The sequence below is a fragment of the Elephantulus edwardii genome, unplaced genomic scaffold (assembly GCF_000299155.1).
Source record: "Elephantulus edwardii isolate Elephantulus edwardi_28Jun2011 unplaced genomic scaffold, EleEdw1.0 scaffold00345, whole genome shotgun sequence".
NCBI lineage: Eukaryota > Metazoa > Chordata > Mammalia > Macroscelidea > Macroscelididae > Elephantulus > Elephantulus edwardii.
Window position 1 is genome coordinate 1,082,955 of NW_006400095.1, and position 24,700 is coordinate 1,107,654.

At 40.0% G+C, this 24,700-nt stretch overlaps 1 protein-coding gene across 2 annotated transcripts in view; it reads left to right on the top strand.

Annotated features, from left to right (window-relative positions):
• Nucleotides 1-24,700, top strand: part of CADPS2 (Ca++-dependent secretion activator 2) — a 637,557-nt gene that overhangs the window by 336,035 nt on the left and 276,822 nt on the right. For both annotated transcript variants that reach the window (XM_006901794.1, XM_006901793.1), the window contains exon 8: nucleotides 18,544-18,679. In XM_006901794.1, the coding sequence (XP_006901856.1) occupies nucleotides 18,544-18,679 (136 nt within the window). The remainder of the gene's footprint in view (nucleotides 1-18,543; nucleotides 18,680-24,700) is intronic.

The following is a 24,700-nucleotide window of genomic DNA, read 5'->3' on the forward strand; positions in this document are numbered from 1 at the left end:
GATTCCAGCCCAGCGGCAGTGAGAGTTGAGTTCAAGTTCAACATCATCCCATTTAAGCCTCCTAACTCCTTTCTATGGATAGTCTAAGTCAAATCCACTCTCAAGTTGATTCCAGCACATGGTGACCCTTCATTGGTTTTCTGCATCAGTAAAACGTGATGGGAGGAGACAGCCACTTGTCCCCCATGGATTGCCTAGATGGTGATAAGAAGTCATGTTAACACATGGGCACTAAGGAATCGGGGAGGTGAAGACCACTCTCAGCAAGCGGCAGAGGTGGGATTTGAACTCAGATTTTCTGACACCCCCCACCACCCTCTATGCTCTAATGAAGACCCTGGGAAAGATCAGCATCCCATGAATACACTGAAAAGATGAGGACATTTGAAAATGTTTAATAGAGCACAGTGGGAGCCTATGTCATTTTAAACTTAATATTATTTAAGTAAAGGTAATTTCTATCATGACTTGAATTTTTCAAGACTAGGTTGCATTCTCTTTATAGCAGCCTCTGTGTGTGTGTGTGTGTGTGTGTGTGTGTGTGTGTGTGTGTGTGTGTCGCTGTTCCTCCACCTGCCATGCACATAAGAACCACCTAGGGGAGATTATAAGAAGGCTAAACTGTGGCCCGAAACCAAGATTGTCTTTGACTTCATCTGAGCCGGGTCCAGAAAGGAGCATTATTTAAGCATTTCTGCAGTGATCCTAACTCCTGTCCATATTGGGTTGAGAAGCCCAGATACACGTTTTATGTCAGATACAAATGCACTGTCACAGTTTAGTTAGTATGCAGATCCATAAGCATGCAGCTCGGATGTACGTAGGCGTGGAGGGCCGGTTGAAGGTCATTTTCTTTGGCAAGTGCTGGGCATAAAGGTCCTGTGTGTGGATGGCAGATACAAATGCCTGTTTATGGAAGTAAAGGGGACATATGGAGATTTTTCATCTGAACTGGCAGCCAACCTGCCACCAGGTGCTCAGGGAATACCTGGAGGCAGAGCAGGGATTTTTTTCTCAGGAGACCGTTATGAGCACATCCTAGCACACGAGAAGCTGGTCAGTCAAGCACACAGAATTAGTCAAAATGGTTCAAGCCTGAAAACGTCAAAAGGGAGACTTAGCTAACACCCCTCTCTGTTCTTAAGTAGACGCTGACTTAACACATTGTTGTCCAGTCGGAACCAACTCATAGCTGATCCTCCAGCGGCTTTTTAGAGGTGAGTTCTGGTGGCCTGGTGGCAAGAAGCTGCACTGCAATCCCAAAGGCACGTGGTTCGAGGCCATCAGCTCCTCTGCTTAGTCTCCTCCCAAGCAATTAATTGCTTCTGAAAACCCACCAGAGGGTCAGCTATGAGTCAGTTCCGACTCTACAGTACACAACAACAACAAATCACATGGGAAGCAATTGCCCATCTTTTTTTCCATTAATCACGTGGTGGTTTGGAACTGTCCACCTTTGAGTTGTCAGTTCAGCGCCCTACCCTTTAGGCCACCAGAACAGCCTTGTAGTGTAGAGTAGAAAACTATCCTACATACACAAGAGAACACTGATGCTTCTGCCTCCATAGGGTGCTGGGAAGCTTGCAAAGCAGAGAAGTTCTTTTCCATACCCTACAGTGGTGGCAACAGGCATCTGTTCTCAAATTTGATTCAGTAATATTTCAAGATTGCAAAATGGCTAAACATTTACTGCCTCCTCAGAGATCTTGAAAGCCATCATAGTAGCCTTGTTGCAAATCAGTTCTTCATTTTATGTGTTTTTCCATCCTTATTTTCTTTGAGTGCCTCCACTTCGATTTACCATTTCTTAACACAGCAATGCTGAGATCTAATAATTCAAAGTGACAGTCATTATACCTTACACATGTAAAGGCTATCTGGGAATAGCAAGCGGTGGTTAATTTCAGATACATATTAAATGCTCAGATAAATTAGCTTTGCTGAACTGATTATCCCAATCAAAGGATCTACAGTATTATCTTTAAAGTACTTAGCATATTTGAATGTAAAAGTTATTGTCTACATTATGTCCTCTGCATTGTTTCTTCTCTCTCTTTTTTCAAGTATCAAAGGATGATCATTTGATTATCCAGAATTCTTGTTTGTTTCTGAAACTTGACAAAGGAGAAGCTATGCAATGTCATGTTCAGAAGCTTTTCCTTTTCAGAAGGGAAAACTGTTACTTGTAACTCCAGAATCCACTGCTGTTCTAACTCCTAGCAACCCTTCCTTGTGTTCCTGAGGCTATAAATCTTCACGGGAGGAGATTGCCCCTCTTTTTCCTGCAGAGCAGAGCAGCTAGCTATTCAGTTCCAGCTGCCCAAATCTCACTTAGCAACCTGACTTGTGATGCACTACACTCTCGGGGCCCTTGAGAAGCTGTAATTCACTAAAATTCATTGCTATCAAGTCAGTTCTGACTCAAACTAACTCTGCAGAACTGTTTGTGAAATTTCTTAAGCTGTAAATTTTTTAAAAAAAAATCTTGTACGTTATTTTGATTTTTAGTGGAAGTCTACAGAGATTGCCATTTATTCCTACATACACCTTTTCCTCCTTACCCCACCCTCCGTCACTTTGTAAATGTTGTCTTGTTCCCGATTATTGTCATACATGTAACGTCTACTAATCCATTCCTTTCAGACTGCCCTTCCCTTCATCCATTCCAGTTCAGTGCCCATTATCTTTCCATTATTTTCCTGTTCTTTTCCTGGCTGCCACATTCATCCTATTGTTCTAATAGTGGTCTTAAGCAGTATCTGTCCTTTTGTGGCTGAGATATTTCTCTCAGCATGAAATGCCTTTATTATGACGTCTAGACTCATTCATGTTGTATAATATTTTACAAGTTTATTAGGTTTTCAGTGTTGCATAATATTCCTTTGTATAGATGTACCACAGTTTCTCTATCCATTTGTTCATTGATGGGAACTTGGGATGCTTCCATTTCTTTGCTATTGTGGCTAGACTATAAAGATCAACAAAGGGAAAAAAATAAAAAATAAAAGATCAACAAAGGGAAAAAAAAAATAGAAACAAACCTAGGAGCCCTAATCTATGAATAGACTATCAGGCATAACCAAAAATCTAGAACCAGGAGATGCTAAAATAGATGAATGAGACCTTCTGAAAATCAAATCCTTGTGAATGTCAAAAAACTTCTATAGTAGAGTAAAAAGGGAAGCCTGCAGACTGCACGAAAAATATGTGACAAAAAAATATCTGATAAAGGACTCATCTAAAATTTATAGACTACTCATCATCAAGAAAAAGACAATCCAATCACAGAATGGGCAGAAGCTTCACCAAAGAAGGAAGTAAAAGGGCTAAGAAACACATAAGTGGGGAAAAACCCAAAAAACTAAAAATAACTAGTGATTATTGTTATTGTTATGTGCTATTGAGTCACCTTTGGCCTCTGAAGCCTGCCCTATCCTGAGCCAGTCTCACCAATTACACCACCTAACCCCATCACCCCAGTAACTGTGTCAATTTGTCTCATCCAGTGTTTTCTGTCCTGCACTGTCCCTCCACCCTTCCAAGCATGATGTCCTTCTCCAAGGACTGGTCCTCTTGACCATGTGCCCAAAGTATGTGACTAGAGAGCTGCAAATCAAACTAACAATGATATAATTCTCCTCCTAGCAACGATAGCAAAGTTCAACAACAGCAACAACAGATACTGGTGAGGCTACAGAGAGATTGAAACTCGCATGCTCCGCTGGTGGGAATATAAAATGATATAGTCACTGTGGAAGGCTGTCTGGCACTTCCTCAAATAGTTGGAAATAGAAATGCCATTTGACCCAGCTGGCCCATTACTGAGAATATACAGCAAAGAGTCCAGAGCTGTGCCATAAAGAGATAAAACTGCAAATCTTGAGGGGGAAAAGCAGACCTCTAGACCTCTCCTTCACCTCTAGCAGTTGGTGGGTTCAGTCGGCTGTCCTTTCAGCTAACAGCCAAGTGCTTTGCATCACCAAGACGTCTTATAAGTCACTGGCTGTTGTTTTGAGTTGGAATTAATTAATAGTGAAGCCTCCAGAAGATTTCCAGAGGATAGAAATCATTCAGAAGGAGATTGCCCATCTATCTACCTTAGAGCAGCTGGTGGATTTAAACCTCATGCCTTTGGGTTGGCAGTGCAACTCTTAGCCCACTAGGCCACTAGACCGCCCCTGTGAGTCACTTTTTGTTGTTGTTGTGTTCCATTGAGTTGGAACCGACTCATAGCTGACCTTCAGTGAATTTTTAGAGGCTGTAAATCGCCCAGGAGAAGATTGCCCATTTTCCCCCTGAAGAGCAGCTTTGAATTTGAACCACTTTCCTTTGGATTGGCAGCCCAACTCCTTACCAGTAGGCCACTAGAGCTTCCAAGTCACTGGTTAGTGTAGATTCCCTTTCTTTATGTCTGTTATTTGCCTGGAGTATCTCTCTCTCTCTCTTTTTTTTTTACGTTTTTTAAAGTTTTCTTTGTTTACATGTGCATGCCTCTGGGATCGCAACACAGCCTTTTACCATTAGGCCACCAGAGCTCCAATAGAGGGTTAGAGAGGCCTTTAATTAGAGGCATTTTTCCCTCAGTTTGAATGAAGTAATAAAAATGCTGGAGATCAGTTACACAGTTTGAAAGGTACTCGAAGATAGAGACCTGCTAAGCTGTATTAATAGACACTAGGCTTATCTCCAGAGAGTTTTGGTGGCCTGGTGATAAGGAGTTGGCACCATTATCCTGAAGGTATGTGTTTGGAATAACCAGTTGCTCCACAGGAGAAAGATTGTCCCTCCCACGTGATTTGCAGCTTCTGAGAACTAGCTGCAGGGCCAGCTATGTTTTGATTTCAAATCAGCAGCAGATGACCACAGCAATATGTATCTTATCAAAGTCAGAAAAGTCAAAGGAATATTTTGGCTAAGTTTCATCACTGCCTTATTCCCACACTTTTAACTATTTCCCAGATACAACCTGTATTAAAACTGTGAATGAAGATGTCTCATGAAGAATGTATGCCTTTGAATGACAGTGTCTGAAGAACTTGAAACATTCTGTGGATTCTATAGAAACAAGCAGGTCTATCTTGGAAATACAGCTAGATTGTTCCTTAGGACAGTGTTGTAGACTTTCGAGTCAGAGCCAGCTAACCGTCCAGTGAGTTTTTCAGTACTGTAAATTATACAAATTGCCTGTCCTTTTTCTGTGGGAAAAATCCTTACCCATTAGGTCGTACTCGACAAAATGCACCATCTCGCTAGGAAATTGGTTAGTTAGACCTCTCTTCAGAGCAGCATTCTGGATGCCCTTTGTCCAAAACAGAGTTGCTTGGTTTTACATAATAAAGTGCTAATAGCCACAGATGTTGAGTCTGCCCCGATTTGCATGAGATTTCCCAGACTTTCCATCTTTCCTTGATGGAGAAGCTGATGGCTAGGAAAGCCTCTGTGAACAGTGATCTCCTAGCCCCAGAGCGAGTTTAACCATTATCTGTTACACACTCCTTTCCATGCCCCCATCATCTGTTGTGGATTGAAATAAAGAAAAGTGACTTGACGCTGAGGATTCTTATACTTAATAACCAAAAGTGTGAAAAGGAAACTAAATTATGGTAATGTTTGTGAAGTAATTACAGGGATAATATGCTGAGTTGAGGGATAATGTAAAATAAAGTCTCTATTGTCATCTTGAAACAATTTTCCTTAGGTATTCATTTATCTTCAATGTCACGCTATTTACATAACAAACATCAAGACTTGCTTTTAAACAGGATGGGAGAATTAATTTAAATTTCACAAAGCACTTTGAGACAGATGCTCTGTCTCAGTTGAAAGGTTCTCCATAAATGCCAACCGCTATTGAAAGAAGACTAGTACCTGTGGAGCAACTCATACACCGTCTTCTAATGGAAATGCGACTGGTAAGGAAGTGTAAAGGTTACTGCTGTTCATAATTCATGACTGAGAGGAATAGATCCCAAATAATAATGATGTCTTCCTGACTAGATAAATGTTAAGAGAAACAGATGTAGCTGTGATGGAAAGTATATAGATCCATCCAAGGAAAGGTATGAGTGCAATAAATGAATGAATAAAGAACACTGTCCTTAATTTAGCCATGGGGGGGGGGATATAGTAACAAGCAAATGTAATTATGTATTTTAAAATGTGCAAGAAAGGCTTTGAAAAATAAAAAAAAAATAGTCCTTTGTTAGTTGAACATATGGAACTTTAAATTTGTATCTCTCTCTCTTTCTCTTTCTCTCTCTCTCTCACACACACACACACACACACATTCACTCCTAATGGACTTCATTCTCATAACTAGAGGATTTTTTTTATTTATGACAGAGAAAGTCCAAAATGTCTACTGTTTGTTTAACTAAATGCATTAACAACACCAAATGAAAGAAGAATAATCCCCGAAGATCTCATGTTAGCAGAGTACTTACAGAGTCTGAAAGAGAGAAGCCTTAACTAAAAAGAAAAAGAGAGAACAATGTAATCAGACAGAACTAGTGATAGAAATCTGTCTGCAAAATCCCTTCAAATTGCATATTTAACAAATTATATTTTAAAATACATTGATTTTTTTTATTATGAAATCTCTTATTATGAAATTTTTGGTTGTCTGTACCTGAGTTTCCTATTGCTGCTGTAGCAAACTAACAACAGCTATGTGATAAAACAACATAGATTTCTACCTGAATATTTTGCAGGCCAGAAGTACAAATAGACTTCAGTAGGTTAAAATGCAAGTGTTGAAGATGATCTGAATTTCTTTTCTGGTGAAATGTCTATTCTTCTCCTGCACCCATTTTACGATTGGGTTGTTTGCAGGAGTTGTCTATAAGTTTGAGATTTGAGTTCCTTATCGTAATGTCATTGCCAGATGCGGGCTTCCCTTTTCCCCTGTTGGAGTAGTTTTTTGATGTACATCCGGATGCTCCCATTCATCTCATCTTAGCCTCTGCTGATTGTGGGTTTCCGTTACACTTAGAAGTCTGTTCATGCTGTAGATTAGGGTTTCTAGAGTTGGTCCTAGTTTTTCCCTGATGAATTTTAGTGTTGGGTTTTTCTCCTAGGTCCTTGTTAAACCTTGGGTTGTTTTGTGTATAGTGTGAGCTGAGTCTGAAAGACATTTGGTTGAGATAAATATCTGCCACAAAAGATAAAATACTATTTAAGACCACTCATACAGTAAGATTGACATGAGGTGAAGGAGGGAGAACAGGAAATGAGTGGGTGGATAATGAACACTGCACAGAAACAGATGAGGAGTACAGCCTGAAAGGAATGTTTGATTAGACATTATATGCATGACAATTAACAGTCTGAAACAAGAGGTGCATTACTACAAAGTGAAGGGGGAGGGGAGCGTGCAACAGTGAATGGATGAAAGCCCTACTTTTCTGTAAATTTATGTTTATATCACAGTAAAATAAACAAGCATGAACATCAGCTTTAAACCTGAAGTACTGTCAGGTTTGCGTACTTGTTTTTCTATGATAAAAGTGTTAAGGTTATAAAAAAGGTGAAGGTGTTAACAAAGCTTGATACCTTTGGGGAAGTCTCTTTCTCCCCTTCCATTTCTAGCTTGCAAGGCTGCTCATGGTCGCTGTTTCCTGAGTCACTTGCATCTTCAAAGCCAATAGGAACACAAGCTTGGTTGGCCCTGTCCTTTCTCTAGTGCACTGCTGACCAAGAAACCCAGAGGAAGCCTTTGCTTGGCACTGGGTTTGCTTTTAAGTCTCCATGGCCTTACACTACTTAACAGTAACTCGTCTGCCTTTTGTCCTTTTACTTTTAAGGATCCTTGTGATTCTATTGGGACATACTTAGATAAGCCCCAGTGTTCTCCATACCTTGAAGTCTGATGACCTTAATTGCATCTGCTCCCTTAATTCCCTCTTGTCATGTAAAGTATCATGTACACAGCTCTTAGGATAAGCCTGTGGTCTTTCTTTGGGAGGCCTTTATTCATCTTCCCCTTGTCTCAAAATGGAAAGATTACAAAATGGAACATTACATGGTTCTTTAGAGATTGGCAAGCAAATGATACATAAATTCTAGTATTTACTGCTATCATTTATTTGGTTACCAGTGTTGGCCGTTAGATGCCCAGTTGTTGGTTTTGTGGTTTTTTCCTTCTTTTCAGGGAAAATTTTAGACCTGCCTAAACCGAAGAAATTATTTAAGCATCCATTTTTACATTCAACTATTTCTGTAAAATAAATCAACTAGTCAACAAATAATTACTATACAGTATCTACTGTAAGATGTCCTGGAAGCCATGATTAAGAATGACTTAGAGATTCTGTCTTAAATTGCTCGAGCCATGATTAAGAATGACTTAGAGATTCTGTCTTAAATTGCTCATTGTACAGTATCGTTGTAGGAAGTCTACTTTGTTACGAGCATTCTCACAATTTCTTGCTGTGGATGTTAATTACTAAGTAGCCATGCCAGGCAGATTTAAGAATACCTTACACACCTTTTTTTCTTCTTGTCCTCTCCCTAGTTCTTCAGTATGCCTAAATAACAAAGCTCTTTATCTCTGTCTTTTACAAGTTAATGCTAAGGGAAAGTATATAATTAAGATAGCACTTTAAAAAAAATATTACCTTTTCTTTCTTCAAAACAAAAAAAAAAAAAAATGGGGCCTTCCTTATAAATAACATACTGTATAGAAATGAGTATCATAGTTTTCTGTCAAGCCGAGTACACACTTGGTACAGGGTTGGGGTTTGATCAGTTCCATATTGTAAATCCCAAGATTCTTTCCCACTCTGAAAATAAATGGGAGTGGATGTACCCTGTGGACAATAAAGTTGACTGAAGACCGGTTGCTAATCTTTCAGCTGGAGAGAGTGAGTAGGGGTTTTTTATTAGTAAAATGAGAGAGGAAACTGTGATAGTAAATCAAAGGAGAAATTCTTTAGACTAAGGAGCCTCAAATTTACCAAAACAGTGAAAACTGTTACCAAAGAGGGATGGAGATTTCTGATCCTCTCCTAACCCTGAAAATACATAGTTTGTATTTGGAGAGAAATTTTTGCTAGTTATTAACATGTGTGAAATAAATACTTGCAGAAGTGAGGTCAGTCCAGTCAGTCGTTTCGCCATGTCAAGGTCCTGAGCTCACTCGAGGGGGTGCTTGAAGGCTTTGTAAGGAACAGTCTTTATCAATAACTCTAGCTAAGTGATAAGGCTTCTGTCACTTGAGTGAGGAAGACAGAGAAATGGCAGCTGAACCCAGAAATATCAAGGTTTTACCTTGAGACAGACTCTGCTTATCTGAAGAGATGTTCCCTCAGACATTTGTTTAAACTCCCCTGTCTCAAGGACATCTGATTGTTGGGGAAAAGAATTTTAATCAAAAACATGGTCCCAGCTAATAGCCTTTTCAGCCTGTTCTTACTCTGTCTGAAAGATACATTTGTAAGGCCACTTCCTCTCTGTGGGATATGAGGCCACCTGATAGCTAATTAAGTCACATGACTCCTGTCTGGGATACAGTCAGCTGGATAGAGGGAGATTATTTTCCACTCAAGATTATGAAAAATTTATTATATGACACAGCATTCTTTTCTTTGCCATTTATGCTCTTATCCCGTTTTCTTCTTATTTAAAAGCATCTTACAAGTTTTACAAATTCCTTTGAAAAATACTTCTTTTAAAATCTAGTCTTGGTTTTGTCTTTTGAGTCTGGTCACTTAGCATAAGCTCTCTGTGTCTGTAACCTTCTTCAGCTCACTTGATCCCATCTTCACTCACCTTTCTTCCTTTGTGCGTTTCTAAGCAGAAATGATTGTGCCCAGCTTATCTGATCTGGTTCATTAAGATGGGAATGAAGTTTCTGCTTCTTCATGTGGAACCCAGCCCTTCAGCCATCAAAGCCTGACCTCAGCCAAGCCTTCTCCCGTCAAGATCTCCAGTAACCTGTCTTGCCATTTAAAAGCCACTTGAGATGGTCTTTCAGTCCCTGCTGTTCTCCAGGTGTAATTGTCATTCCATCTTGCTGAGCAGATGTTGAAACACCCTTCCCTTCAGTTCAGCTGCCATTTCTGTCTTCCTCATTCAAGTGATAGGAGCCTTATCACTTAGCAAGGATTGATAAAGACTGTTCCTTCAAACCTGTCAAGCGCCCCCTCGAGTGAGCTCAGGACCTTGACATGGCAAGCACCGTGAAACGACTGACTGGACTGACTTCACTTTTCCCAAGGTTTGATATGTGGGTGTGGGTATGGGTTTGTTGTTGTTGAGTTGTGTTTGGCTTGTTGTGTGATTCCCCCCCCCCCCACCTCTTTGAACTCTGGACTCAGTTACAAGTCCCTCTTATTTTTCCTGACTCTTAAATTGAGATAAAAAGAATGACATGGTAAATAGATATACTATATCATTTATTTGTTACATGTGTTATTTGTGTTGACAGAAATTCTATGGTTGACAAGGAATGGAAAAAAATCTAAGCAATGGTCCTGGGAACAAAGGAGGAGTTGAGCACCTTGTCTGGGATGAATGCAGTCTAGGACAACAGTAGCAGTGTCGTGGGCAGAATCATGACCTTTTGTCAAGGGTGCTGCTGTTAAAGCAGCTTGGTTCAGTCAGTTCCATATCTTTCCCTGGCAGTTCTTTGCTTCACAGATACTGTGTATTCTTTTAGAACTTCCAAATGAAGCAAGAATTACTCTTTGAAAACAGTTTTGATTCCCTCAAGAATTCTTGATCGTACCCATATTTGAGCTAGCATTGCAACAGGTAGGAGCGCTGGTGGCATAGTGCTGAAAAATTCTGCTGTCAACCCAAAAGCAAGTGGTTCAAATCCACCAGCTCCTCCATGGGAGAAAGATGGATAGTTTCCTCCCTTGAGATTAACTGCCTCTGAAAACCCCCAAGAGTCAGCTGTCAGTTCTGACTTGACGGTAAACAACAACCTAACAGATACGTCTCTCATTTACTATTGACCTGCAGTGCAATTATGACTATATGCATATTTTCTCCCCAACACTAAGAGATCTTTTTGTAATATTTGTAAATTTTTTTTGTTTCACCACAGGGCCTAAATATATTATTACTCCATTCAGTTTTTCTAGCTCATAAAAGTAATTCCGTTGTCTGTTAGAATAGAGTTTAAAATTTATATTATAAATTCATAACTCATGAAGTTAAGTTAATGTGATTTACACACGTACATGCATGAGGTGGCAACCAGTATATATTTGAAGAGAAAGATATTTCTAAACCCTTATTATTCTAAACATACTATATATGCATGTGTGCATTTTTAAGCTGTATTTTTCTTATATATTAAAGTTGACAAAATGTTAAATAAAGCCTCCAGAACCATTTTGTACTTATCATTACATTTTAGCAACGATGACAAGTGATATTGGCACTTTATTATGAGGAAGGTACATTGGTTTTATATTGAAGATAAGAAAACCATTGAGTTTGTTGAGTGTCAGATAAACAGACTAGACACTAAAAAGTATTAGTGCCAAAAATAAACTAAAAGCAGGAGAAGAGTGTGTAGAAAGGTTAAGAGAAATAAATAGCAAAGGACAGGAATGTTTTGCTGTGTAAGGAACAAACTATTTGGTATGGCACTATTAGCTAATTTATGTATGAGTCTAGACTACAGAAGAACTTTTGTAAGTTTATGTATTTGTTAAAATAGTTTAAGTATTAGGACCACCAAAATCAGGCACACTTCTCTGAAGATAAACGAAATTCATTGAAATAGAACTGCTTATCATGGAAAAAATATAATTAAGAAAACTGTATTTATAATAACAGTATTTATAAATCACCATATTAACATGATGCCACTGTGCTTAGAAACACATTTGCCGTCATTTGCGGCAACATTAATCTATTACACTAGTACTTATTGCCGTCGAGTTAGAATCAACTTAATAGTTGACCCTCCAGCAGTTTTCCAGAGACTGTAAATCAGAAAGGAGATTTCCCATCTTCCTCCTGAGGAGCCGCTGGGAGACGGGAACCGACAGGGAGTTTCCGCCTCTGTGTTAGTAATGCAGCTCCCCACTGCCACCTACTTGATTTTGACTTAGAGTGACTCACCATTGACTTCCCAAGGCTGTAGGTCTTAACAGGAAGAGACCTCATTTTTACAGGAGTAGCTGGTAGCTTTGAACCCCTGACTTTTTGTTTAACAGTGCAACAGCCTCAGCTCACCCAATATATTAAACCAATGACAGCATTTCAGTAGTTAACGCAGAATCGCGTCCATACAGTGCTCAATTCCTTGACAACTGCCACCTCTTCTAATTTTCCTTCAGTCCCGAGTTTGCAACTGTGTCCTTATTCTCGTAATACCTTGGTTTATTTCTCATCATCTGCATGGTTTTCCTGTTTCACCATGCATGTAGTAAATTCCCTCACTTTAGCCGGATATGGGGTTGTTTATGTTACTAGAGCTAAGGATTCTGCCAGGAAGAGGGTATAAGCTCCGGATATATTACTCACCAGCCATACTCTTTTATCTTTGTGTCCTGTGGTGCACCGGAGTCAGCATTCAAATGTTGATTTATTTAAACAGAGTGGAACAGTAAATCTTTCTACTGACATCAATTAGAAATCCCCATGAGAACACTACAATGTGGCAGAACGAGTGGTATTGTCATCCTGGAATGTTGCTTAATTTGTGGATCACCTGCACTAAGCTCTGATGAGACTTCATTTAGTAACCCAGCATTGGCATCAAGACAGTGAAAAATTATCAGAAGTTTTCGTTTATGTATTTTCTTCGTGTAAAAACACTTTGAGAGTTTAGAACAACACCCAGGTACCTGTTTCTGTACAGTCATTAAAGGGATGTTTAAGAATAATGGAAGTCTTTGAATTGTGGTGTTAGGAGAGAGCTGAATGTCCCATGGTCTAACAAAAGAGCAAACAAGTATGTCTCAGAGGAAATGCAGCCAGAGGACTCTCTAAGAGGCAGGGACAGTGAACTACCCCTTCCAAGCTTTGGGCATGTCGTCAGGAGGGCCCAGTCCTTGGCCAAAGACATCATGGCAGCTGAGGTGAAGGGTTGACAGAAGAGAGAAAGACCGTCAACAAGGTGAACTGACACAATCACTGCAACAATGGGCTTGAGCAAGGTGGAGACCGTGGATCGCCTCCGGGTCAGGGAAGGTTCATGGCTGTGGCTCATAAGGTTACTGTGACTTGTAGTCTGCTCAACAGCAGAACTGACAGGTGACTCATGATAAAACAAAAGAGTCGAGGGGAAAGAACTTTCTAGAATTACTAAGCAAATCGCTTCAGAGGCTAGAGAGCCATATCCTGATTTCCACCTACCCCTTTTTTACTACCTTTTAAGTTGATATAACATTCCTTTAGCTTCTGGTTTGAACCAAAAAATTATCAACCTGTTTTTCTTAATTACTTGAACCAAAAATTATCAGCATATTTTCTTAAATTTTTTGGTGGAAGAGTATGTCGTCTATGGCATGAGTAGGTTTGCAAATATAGCCAAAAAATGAACCACCAGGAAAAGATAAAATTTGTGAATGGGCCTTTTAAACACCAAATCCCTGTGTGCATCAAAAGCGTTTTCCAGTAGGGTGAGAAGGAAGCCTACAGACAGACTGAAAAAAAATTGGCAACCACATTCCAGACAAGGGTCTCATAGTGAAAGTTTATAAAATACTACAGGGCCTCCAAAGAAAAAGACAGATCCATTTACAAAATGAGCAGAAGACATGGGGGGGGAGAAATGCCTTCACAAAGAAGGACTTTCAATGAAGAACAAACACGTGAGAAAATGATTAAAGTCCTGGCAATCAGAGACCTGCAAATCAAAACAACAGTGAAATACCATCTCACTCCAGTACCAGGAGCAAAGTGCAACAGGACAGCAAAGAATACATGTTGACGGGTATGTGGAGAGATTAAACTCTCATGCTGGTGGACTTTGAAAATGATTCCACCACTATGGAAGGCAGTTTAGAGTTTCCTCAAAAAGCTGAACATAGCAGAAGTCCCATGTGACCCGGTAGCTCCACTTCTAGGAATATGCTCCAAGGAAATCAAAGCTAAGACACAAAGGAAGATGTGTCCACTCAGACTGATGGTGGATGTGATAGGGCCTGAGCCAGCTTTGCCAGAAGTCAGCAGGCTCAGTCAAGCTCTGCTGATATTTGCTCACTTGTTACTCTTCTCAGGAAAGGATGTCATGCATGGTAAGGTAAATATTGAGAGAGAGGAAGATCCTCAATGGAATGAATTGACCTCATGCAGCATCAACCCCACTGCAGCAGTGGGCTCAGATATGTCAGGGATGAGGATGGCACAGGATAGGACAGAGTCCACATTTGTTGTTCACAGGGTCACTATGCGTCATGCTCAACTCGGCGGCACTTAACAGCAATATGGTCATAGCAGCATTGTTCACAATAGTGACAAAGGGGAAGCAAATATGTGTTCAGTACTATTCTACAGCATCACAAGTCAAAGGCATCGATTCTTCTTCTGTCATCCTTAACCACTGTCCAGCTCTCAGATGGGTGACAGGCAGTTGGGAAGACCATGGCTTGGATCAGGCATACCTTATTCTTTAGTCTGAAAGCTTTGCACTTGGGCATTCTGGCGAGGTCTTTTTTCCCAGTGCAACTCAATTTTTTCTTTTCTGACTATTGGTGCCAACGGTGTTGATTGTGGAGCCAAACAAAATGAAATGGTCAACAACTTCAATATTTTCTCCATCTATTATGAGGCTGCCTGTTGGCCCAGTGGTGAGGTTTTCTTGATGATAAGAGGTAATCCATATTGAAGACTGCAGTCCTTGATCGGCAGCAAACACTTCAAGTCCTCCTCAATTTCCAGGAGCAAGGTTGTGTCATCTCAATAGCTCAGGTTGTTTATGAGTCTTCTTCCAATCCTGATGCCACATTCTTTTTCATAACGTCTGACCTCTCAAAGATCTGTTCAACAGGTAGATTGAAAAGGTATGAAAAAGAATATATTCCTATGTCCTTTATTTCTGTATCAAAATCAATATTTTTTTTTAAAAAAAATAATGTTTTCCTGATTTTAAACCATGCATGTTTCCTTGCTCTGTTAAGACAACAACTTCTTGGTCTAGCTGTAGGTTTCATATGAGCACAAAAGCATAGATAAACAGAAATTAATTATATAAGACATGGTATATGAATGATTGTCGAAAACACAGTGGACATAAATGAAACACAATGTATATGAATGGTTGTATTCAAAGCAGTAATTTTTTTTTAAAGGAAAGTACTATGTCGAATATTCTGTAGCTATTTTGGCAATCAGTGAGAACTAACTCCAGAGGAGGCTGATAAAGTCTTTTTTAAACATCACAGATGCCACTGGATTTGTTCTTGAATGTGCCTTTATATGCCGGATGCAGCTTTGAAGGTAGACTGGAAGCAAGCTGAAAAGAATTTGAGAAGCCTCCATGTCTGTGTGCTCCTTCCTAGAGGGGAAGGGGGTACAGGAGGAATGGGGGAGAGATACCAAATGTGAAATTTTGTTGCCAAGTAAACATTAAGACTATTTTAGACACCTCAACATATTTCTCCTTCTTCCATTAGCACTTAAACTTTAGGTTTACTTACCTTTTGTGTTGATTTAACAGAGAATAACATAGTTCTGATAACCACAAAACTAAACACACTTGCCTTCAAATCAGTTCCAGTTCATGAGCACTTTCCTTTGGGTTCCTGATGTTACTGATCTGTACAAACAGACTGTCCATCTGTGTCCTGTGGACTGGTTGGTTGATGGATTCAAACTGTTGACTTCTTGGTTAATAGCCAAATACATAACACACTATGCCACCAAGGCTCCTTTTGTTAAGTGCTAAGTAAACTGCACTTTATATCTTTGTTTCATCCTTTATTGCAAGCCATTTTTAGATATCAATTAAGGCTCTAAGTGGTTCCATCATAGATTGAAAAGAAGAAGGAGCATCATTATATATTGTTGTTGTTATGTGCCATTGAGTTACCTGCAACTCATAGTGACCCTATAAATCATGGTCTGGACCCTGCTCTGTCCTTTGCTACACATCTACCCCCATTGCCCTAGTTAACTGTTTCAGTCCATCTCATCTGGCGTCTTTCTCTCCTGTGCTGTCCCTCTATCCTTCCAAGCATATTGTCCCTCGCTAAGGACTGGTCCCTCCTGGCCATGTGCTCAGAGTATGTGAGATAGAGTTCAAAATTCTTGTCTCCAAGGAGAAGCGTGGTTTCACCCTTTCCAAGACAGACCTGTATGTTCTCTTGGTGGTCCATGTATATTCAGTATTCTTCTCCAGTATTCTTCAGCTCAAAGGCATCAATTTTCCTACTGTCATCCATAGTCATTGACAGGCTCTCTGATGCATATCAAGTAATTGCGAAGACAGTGCCCTGAATCAGACTTAGTCTCCAAAAACCATTGCTCTTCAGTACTCTAGAGAGGTCACTGACAGCAAATTTACCCAATGCAATTTGTCTTTTGATTTCCTGACTGCTGGTGCCATGAGTGTTGATAGTGGAGCTGAGCAAGCTGAAATTGTTAACAACCTCAGTCTCTTCTCTATGATGGTGCTGCCAGTTGTCCCAGTGGTGAGAACCTTTGTCTTTTTGATGTTGAGCTTCAATCCATATTGAAGACTATAGTCTTTGACATTCTGCAGTAAACGCTTCAGGTCCTCTTCAGTTCTAGCAAGCAAGTTGTATCAGCTGCATAACGTAGGTTGTTGAATCTTCCTCCAATCCTGACGCCACATTCCTCCTCAATAAAGCCCAGCCTGATCTGTTCTGCGTATAGATTGAAAAGGTATGAATATAGGACATACCTCTGGTGTACACCTTTCTAAATTTTGAGCCATGCAGTGTTTTCTTGCTCTGTTCTGAAGACTGCTTCCTGGTCCAAGTGTAAGGTTTTGCATAAGCACAATCAGGTGTTCTGGGATTCCCACTCTGTTCAAGGTTAGCCACCGCTTGTTTTGATCCATACCATCAAATGTCCTTGCATAGTCAATAAAACACAGAAAGACATTCCTCTTGTACTCTTTGCTTTCTGCCAAGATCCATCTGACATTGGTGATAATATCTCTAGTACCATGATCTCCTCCAAGCCCAGCTACTATTTTTGGTACTTCTCTGTCATTGTACTGTTCAGTCATTTTTGGATAGTCTTCAGCAGGATTTTGCTTGTATGTAATATTAGTGATATTGTTTCATAATTTCCACACTCTGTCAGGTCATCTCTTTTTGGAATAGGAATGAATAAGGATCTCTTCCAGTCAGTTGGCCAAGTAGTTGTCCTTCAGATTTTTTGGCATAACCTGGTGAGCATGTCCAGGGCAGCATCTATTTATAGAAATATGTCAGTTAGTAGTCCCTCTATTCCTGGGGCAGTGTTTTTTTTGCCAAGTCCTTGAGAGCAGCCTGCACTTCCTCTTCATCACCATTACCTCTTGATCATACGTTGTTTCTCAAAATTCTTCTGTGTCAGCCAATTCTTTTTGGTACAATGACTCTGTATACTCCTTCCTTTTTTTTTTTTAATGCTTCCTGGATCATTCAGTATTCTACCCTTAGTATCCTTAAGTATTGCAACTCGAGGGTTGAATTTGTTCTTTAGTTCCTTCAGCTTATGAAATGCCAAGTGAGTTCAACTCATCCAAGAAGTAGACTTTCTTTCCTATGATGATTTTCTGGAGCTGTACCCTTGTGAAAAGAGGATGATCATTGAAAGAGAAGAAGACCTCAAGGAGATTTAACACAGTGGCTGCAACAGTGGACTTGAGCATAATGGAGAGTGGCGCAGGATAGGGCAAGCTTCTGATCATAGGGTCGGTAGGAGTCATAGTCAGCTGAATGGTACCTCATGACAAGGGCGATGAAGGAATCACTGGTAACTTGGCAATTATATTAAAATAATTATTTGGTTTCCTTTATTTTTATTTAATCAGTATAGTTGTGAATATAGCCAGGGAGAAAATATCCTTCTTTAGTATTGATCTGGAGGAGAAAAGGTGAGCAGTCGTCTTCCTCTCTGATTGATTTGATTTCCATTAATATTATTTTGCAATGAAACTATTGAAGCGTGAAGCATAGTGGTGCTGTTTCAAATAATGGGATTTTTAAAAAGCATTTTATCTGTAATTTCAATGACTATTTCTTTCTGAACTTTTTTTGCCTGAGGATTTTTAGAGTAGTCCTTAAATCGTAGGTGTCCATTAAGTATTTTTCAACTGTCAACTCAACTGTCAGTTGTTGTGCTATTAATTCATTACAAAGTGACACAGGAAGAAAACTCATTATGTGATAATATGAAAACACATATTTGTCAAAAAATAAATGAGTCTGCATTGAAAACCCATCTGCTGTAGTGGGAGGGAGTCAAATGATGTATTAGACACATTGGAACATTAACACCTTCTCTTCAAACAGGAAAATTTGCAGCAAAGGGTTCAGTCAGAGCCCAGAGGCGTGCTGTGTCATGCTCTGAAATAGTTCCTCAGTTTTTATTTATTTAATTTTTTTTTTTACTCTTTACAGGTAGTATTATATCCAACTTCCAATAGCTCCAAGTCAGCCGAGTTGCACCGAATGATCGTTCCAAAAAATAGCCAGGACTCTGACTTAAAAATCAAGCTAGCTGTGCGGATGGATAAACCAGCACACATGAAACATAGCGGGTGAGTATGCGCCTGAAAACGTCTTCTCCTGAATTGCTGTTTCATTGCCATGTAACACTGCTGTCATTTGTGAAGGAGAGCCAGTAGAGTGGACTTCCATGGACTTTTCTTCTCCCAAAATGCAAGATTTGTTCTTGTTGTTGTGTCATTGTTCAGGATCATCAGGTTGGCGCCAACTTCTAGCTACCCCAAGGCCAATGGAAGACTCCCTGCCTGATCATCCTGTGCGATGTCCACAGCCTCCGGCGCGTGTACACCCATTGCTGTGTCACTGTGTCAGGCTGTCTCGGAGCTTCTTCCTCTCTTTCCCTGACCCTCTGCTTTACCCAGTGTGATGGCTTTTTCCAAGGACTTTTCCCTCCTGACAACCTTCCAGACTGCATGAAAGGAAGCCTCATCATCCTTGCTCTGAGGAACACTTTGCTTACACTTCGTCCATGACAGATTTGTTTGTTTGGCAATCCATGGTTGTATCCAATACATTTTACCAAAACCTCAATTCAAAGCCATCACTCTTTTTCATTCTTCCTTATTCATTGTCTTACTTCACATGCATAGTAAGCAATTGCAAATATGCATACGTTATGGGTTCTAAAATGTAATAGGGCAAAGTCATTTCTTTATTTATAGTTATATAAATATATAGTCACTTATTTATACTGATTCCTTAAGGTCTTTCCTTCATAATTCTGTCTGCTCTCCATTCATTTATTCAAACAGACAAATGTTAAATACTTTGCCTTAGCCAGAATGAACTTCAAGAAGATACTGTCACAAGCCTTGAGGAACTAGCTAGTTGTAGCCTGCTGTTAAGGACTTGCACTGACAACCCAAAGGCTCATGGTTTGAATTCACCAGCCGTTGTGTAGGAGGAAGCTGGACAATCTTCTCCCATGAGATTTACAGCTTCTGAAAACCCACTGGAGAGTTAGCTGTGAGTCACTTCCAACTCAAAAGCATGTTGTTGTTGTTGTTGTTGTTGTTATGTGCCATTGAGTCGCTTGTGACTCATAGCAACCCTATGTACAACAGCCCTAAACCCTGCCCTATCCTGTGCCAATCCCACTGTCTCCACCACACCCACCCTGATTACACCAGTCACTGAATCAATCTACCTTATAAATGGTCTTCCACTCCTGCGCAGTACCTCCACCCTCCCAAGCATGATGTCCATGTCCAAGGATGGGTCCCTCCTTGCAACATGTCCAAAATATGTTAGACGAAGCCTCAGAATCCTTGCCTCCAAGGAGCAGCCTTGTTTAATCCTCTCCAGGATGAACCTGTTCATTTTCCTAGCAGTCCATGGTACATTCAATACTCTTCTCCAGCACCACAGCTCAAAAGCATCAATTCTCCTCCTATCCTCCCTAGTCATTGTCCACCTCTCTGATGCACAGCAAGTGATTGCTATCGAAAGGAATTGGCAGACAAAAGCATGTAAGAAGAACAAATTAGAAAGCAGATAATTATAGTACAGGAAGATGCTTGTTCTAAATGAGGAATGAGAATCTGGTAGAAGTTGCACCTGAGTTTGGCTGTCTGTTGTTGTTAGGTGTCGTCTAGTATAGTCCAACTCATAGTAACCCTGTGAACAACCACCCTGAACCCTGTCCTATCCTGTGCCATCCTCGTCATCTCTGACACACTTGAGCCCATTGCTGTCATTGCTGAAGTCACTTTGTGAATTCACCTCATTTGGAGTCTTCCTCTCCTTCACTGACCCTCCATCTTTTCAAGCATAATGTTCTTTCCCAAAGAGCCTCACCTAGCTACGTGTCCAAAGGATAAAAGATGAAGCTTTGCTATCTTTGCCTCTAAGGAGCACTCTGGCTGCACTTTTCCCAAGATATAATTGTTCTTTTGGCAGTCTGAAATATTCAGCTCTCTTCTCCAGAAACTGCTTCAAAGATGTCAACTTTTCTCCCTTCATCCTTGTTTACTTTTATTGGCCAGCTCTCTGATGCATAGCAGTGATAGAGAAGACCAGGCACGCCTTAGTCTTCAAACTGGTATCATTGCTCTTCAGCATTTCAGAGAGGTCTCTGACAGCAGACTTACCCATTGCATTATGGCTCCTGATTTCCTGAATGCTAGAACCAAGCATATTCATTGTTGATCCAAGCAAATTAAAAATCACTGACAACATCAATCCTTTCTCTAGAGTCAGAAAAAAATTCTCAGAAGATACCTAACTTTGAAGGGGCAACACAATAGGTGGGCAGTGGGGAGGAGGACAAATTGGAGTCACCTCACACAGCATGAGTCTTGCAGGGTTGTGATCTCATGAAGACTGCTCGGTACAGCTGCCTGTTGTGTGTCTGGGAATGGAGAGGTTCTTTTATTAAACATAAAAGAACACAGTATGTTCCAGGATCTACAGCTATTTCTCTGTTGTTTTATTTTTTACTTTAATTCTTCGGATGAATGGTACAAGAAAAAGTGGGAATCTGTGTCTTAATAACACTGAATCAACTCATTGTAGCCACAGTTAGCACCGTGGTTAATAGCCACTGTGTCCCTCTTTCTGTCTCAGGGCACATGGCAAACAAAATATCCCATTCTTAACCTCTGTGGCTTGTTAGCTTGAAATGCTCGAAGTCAAGTCGGCCAGTGCAGAAACCTGCCAAGCCTTGATTGATCTACTCTTTCATCACTTCTCTAGAGGAAGGAGAATTCACAGCCCTTTGGGTAAACTGAGACCCCAGAATGACCCTGGATTTGACATACCCACAAGAATGGATCTAGAAGAATCTAAGGATATTAAAAAAAATAGTCTCTCAGTCTAATTAGGAAAACTCACGAACTTAGCTTGGATTGAGACCAGTGGTGCTTCCTCAGGCCCAGTTACATCAGAGATTTTACTGCTGCTGAAAGGGATAAACAGGCATCTCCAGACACCCCGGAGACTGTGAACAAAGAGGAATTGGAGAACTAAAAAACGGTCTTTGATACTACTGTTCTGCATGAGTGTGTGGTTTCATGCAGGTAAAATATGCTCTTGTTGGCGTTGTTATGTGCCTTTGAGTAAACTCTGACTCATAGCAACCCTCCTTACAATGTCTCTGAACCCTGCTCTGTCCTGAGTCAGTTTCACTGACTCTGACACTCCCACCCCAATCACCCCAGTCACTAAGTCAATCCACCTAATAGAGGGTCTTCCTCGCTATGCTGTCTCTCCACCCTTCCAAGAATGACGTCCCTCTTTAAGGACTGGTCCCTCCTTGCAACATGTCCAAAGTATGTCAGACGGAGCTTCAGAATCCTTGACTCTGGGGTGGGGGGAGCTCTGGTGGCCTAGTGGCAAGGAGCTGCAACTACAATCCCAGAGGCGAACGGTTCGAATCCACCAGATGCTCTGCCGGATAAGGAGGGACAATCTCCTCCTGTACCAGTCAGATCTGATTTGACGGTACACGCACACAAAAATAATAAAATAAAAACAAAAAAAAAGAATCCTTGACTCCGAGGAGCAGCCTGGTTTAAACCTCTCTAGGATGGACCTGTTTGTTCTCTTAGGAGTCCATGATATATTCTATATTCTTCAGCACCATAACTCAAAAGCATTGATTCTTTCTATCATCCTTAGTCATTGTCAGCTCCCTGATAGCCTAGGGGAGTTCCAGTAATTGGTCCTTAGGAATTTATGCTACTAGCCCAGAGACTTCCCTTCTCTGACAGTTCAAATCCACAGCAGTTTTAAGCGAAAAAGATGACCAGTCTCCTTTCCTGCAATTTACAGTCTCAGAAACCTGCTGGAGGATCATCTGGAAGTTGGTTCCAACAACAAGAATGAGTTTAAAGGTTTTAGCTTATAGATATTATGCTCATTAATAATAAACAACAACAACAAAAAATACCCCCACTGCTATCAAGTCGAGCTTGACTCATAGTGACTAGCAACTTTCCAACTGGTTCCTGAGACAGACTGTCAGTGAATATGGTAAACGACCCCTCATCGTTCTCCTAGAGAGTGGCTGATAGTTTCCTTTATCAGCCCTCTTCATTAAGCATGTCACCATCAGAGCTCTTCTCCTTAGTAATAATTCAACAAAAAATATTTTAACACCAATATTGAAAGGAACAAATAGCATCTACCAGAATGAAAAGTTCTCAGTGTCGCTATGAGAGCACTATATCCCTGTGGCCGTGGGAGTTGGACAGCTGCTTAACCGTATGGACCCGTTGCATTTTCTCAGTGCCAGCAGCACGGTAAATACTGTTGATAAATACTTTGACTATCACTTTGTGTAGAGATGTGGGAAGACATGGCTTGATCTGCAGCAAGCTATCTTCATCCATGTCTAAAGTGCTTCATAAACGGATTTTACTCTTGTTAATTATATTTAAGAAAAGGTGATAAAAGACAGCCATTTTTCCCTTCTAAGTGCTCTATCACATGCTAAAATAGTAATATAACAGGAGTTGTAGATTAATAGTAGCAGATTAATATGTGTGTGCTTTGGGACTAGACTGTGTTCTGTCAGTAATTCGTCCTATAATGAATAATTAACAGATGAATAATGAATAATTGAAAAAGATGCCAGCCAAGGTTTAAAAGGATTAATTTATCTTGCAAATATGGTAAACTCCTCTTACCGATAAAGTTAAGTCGATTAAATAACAAACGGAGGGGAAACAAGTTTTTATGTTTAGAGCATTTCTCAGAACTAGAATTTGAAGTCCTTTGTAGACTTTTATCATAAGATCTGTTATCATAATTGTCTGTTAACATGATTCAGGTAGCAGAACTCTCTTTCGTGTGTACTATTTTAACGTGGATTCTCTGTTCATTTGTCACTTATGTCTAACATTTATCTTGTCCTTAAAGAAATATTTATCAGTATCATTTATATCTCTGTGTTCTCAGCTATGCTGTGAGGGTCTTAGACTTCCATGTTTAATTAAGGATAGATGTTAATATGAATAATGGTGATGAAAATGGTGACGTGAGGCTTAGAATTTTAAATAGCGTACAAGGGAGAGAGAATGACGTTTCTAAGTTGAACCATGAGACGTTCTGCAGGGTCAACAAAAAAGTGGGAGGTCCTGAGCAAGATCTGTGGACACAGTGGCTGGAGCAGTGAGCTGACCCCACAAGGATTGTGAGAATGACACTGTCATCCACAGGCCTCTGCGGGTCAGCAGTGGCAGGGCAGCACCTAAGAACAGCACAAACACAAATTGAAGGGGATGGAGTCATCATGTAAATGTAAAACTAGTTAAAATGGGGAAACTCTGAGGGTGGAGTCCATAGGGAGTTGCCCCACTACACGTGAAACTATCTAAAAGAAATGATGTTTTGTTCTCCACTATTGAAATAATAACAAATCTTCCTGTTTTGAAACAGAAAGTATAATAAGTTTTATCTACAACTTGATGTTTCTGATCAAATGATCAATCCATGACTATATGTTGGTTAACAGATTAATTGATAACACATTAAAAATAGATATAGAGATAGATAATAGATAGATAGATAGATAGATAGATAGATAGATAGATAGATGATAGATCTTTTCTTTTTAAATTAGGATCCAATAAGCATAATGAGGATTTGATCATTTTAAAGCCACCTTGGGCATTTCTGTGTGACATATATTTAACCAAAAAGAAAAATCCATTTCTTCTTTTGGAGCATATCATATAACAAACACTTAGATAAATCTGTGGGGTGAATTACCAGCTAGATTTCAAATAGTTAGATATACTTGCAGCATTTGACTTTCCAAGATTGCTTTTTTTGTATAGCTGGAAGAAAGAAATATTCTTGAGCAAAGAACTGTCCTTGAGCATAGCCTAGTGGCTAAGAAACAGTATTAACTTAGAACTAAAAATCATTGCTACATGCTTTATTAAATGAGATTATGTTCCTAATTCAGAGATTGTTTTCTCAACAAAAAAAGTAAGGCCAGCTATAGAAGAACCAAGAAAACAAATGGTGTGAAAACAAAATCTGCTCCTGAAAGAGAGGAGAAAAAGTAAATTTATTTTCACAAATATGTGATAGCATCCTGACCAGAA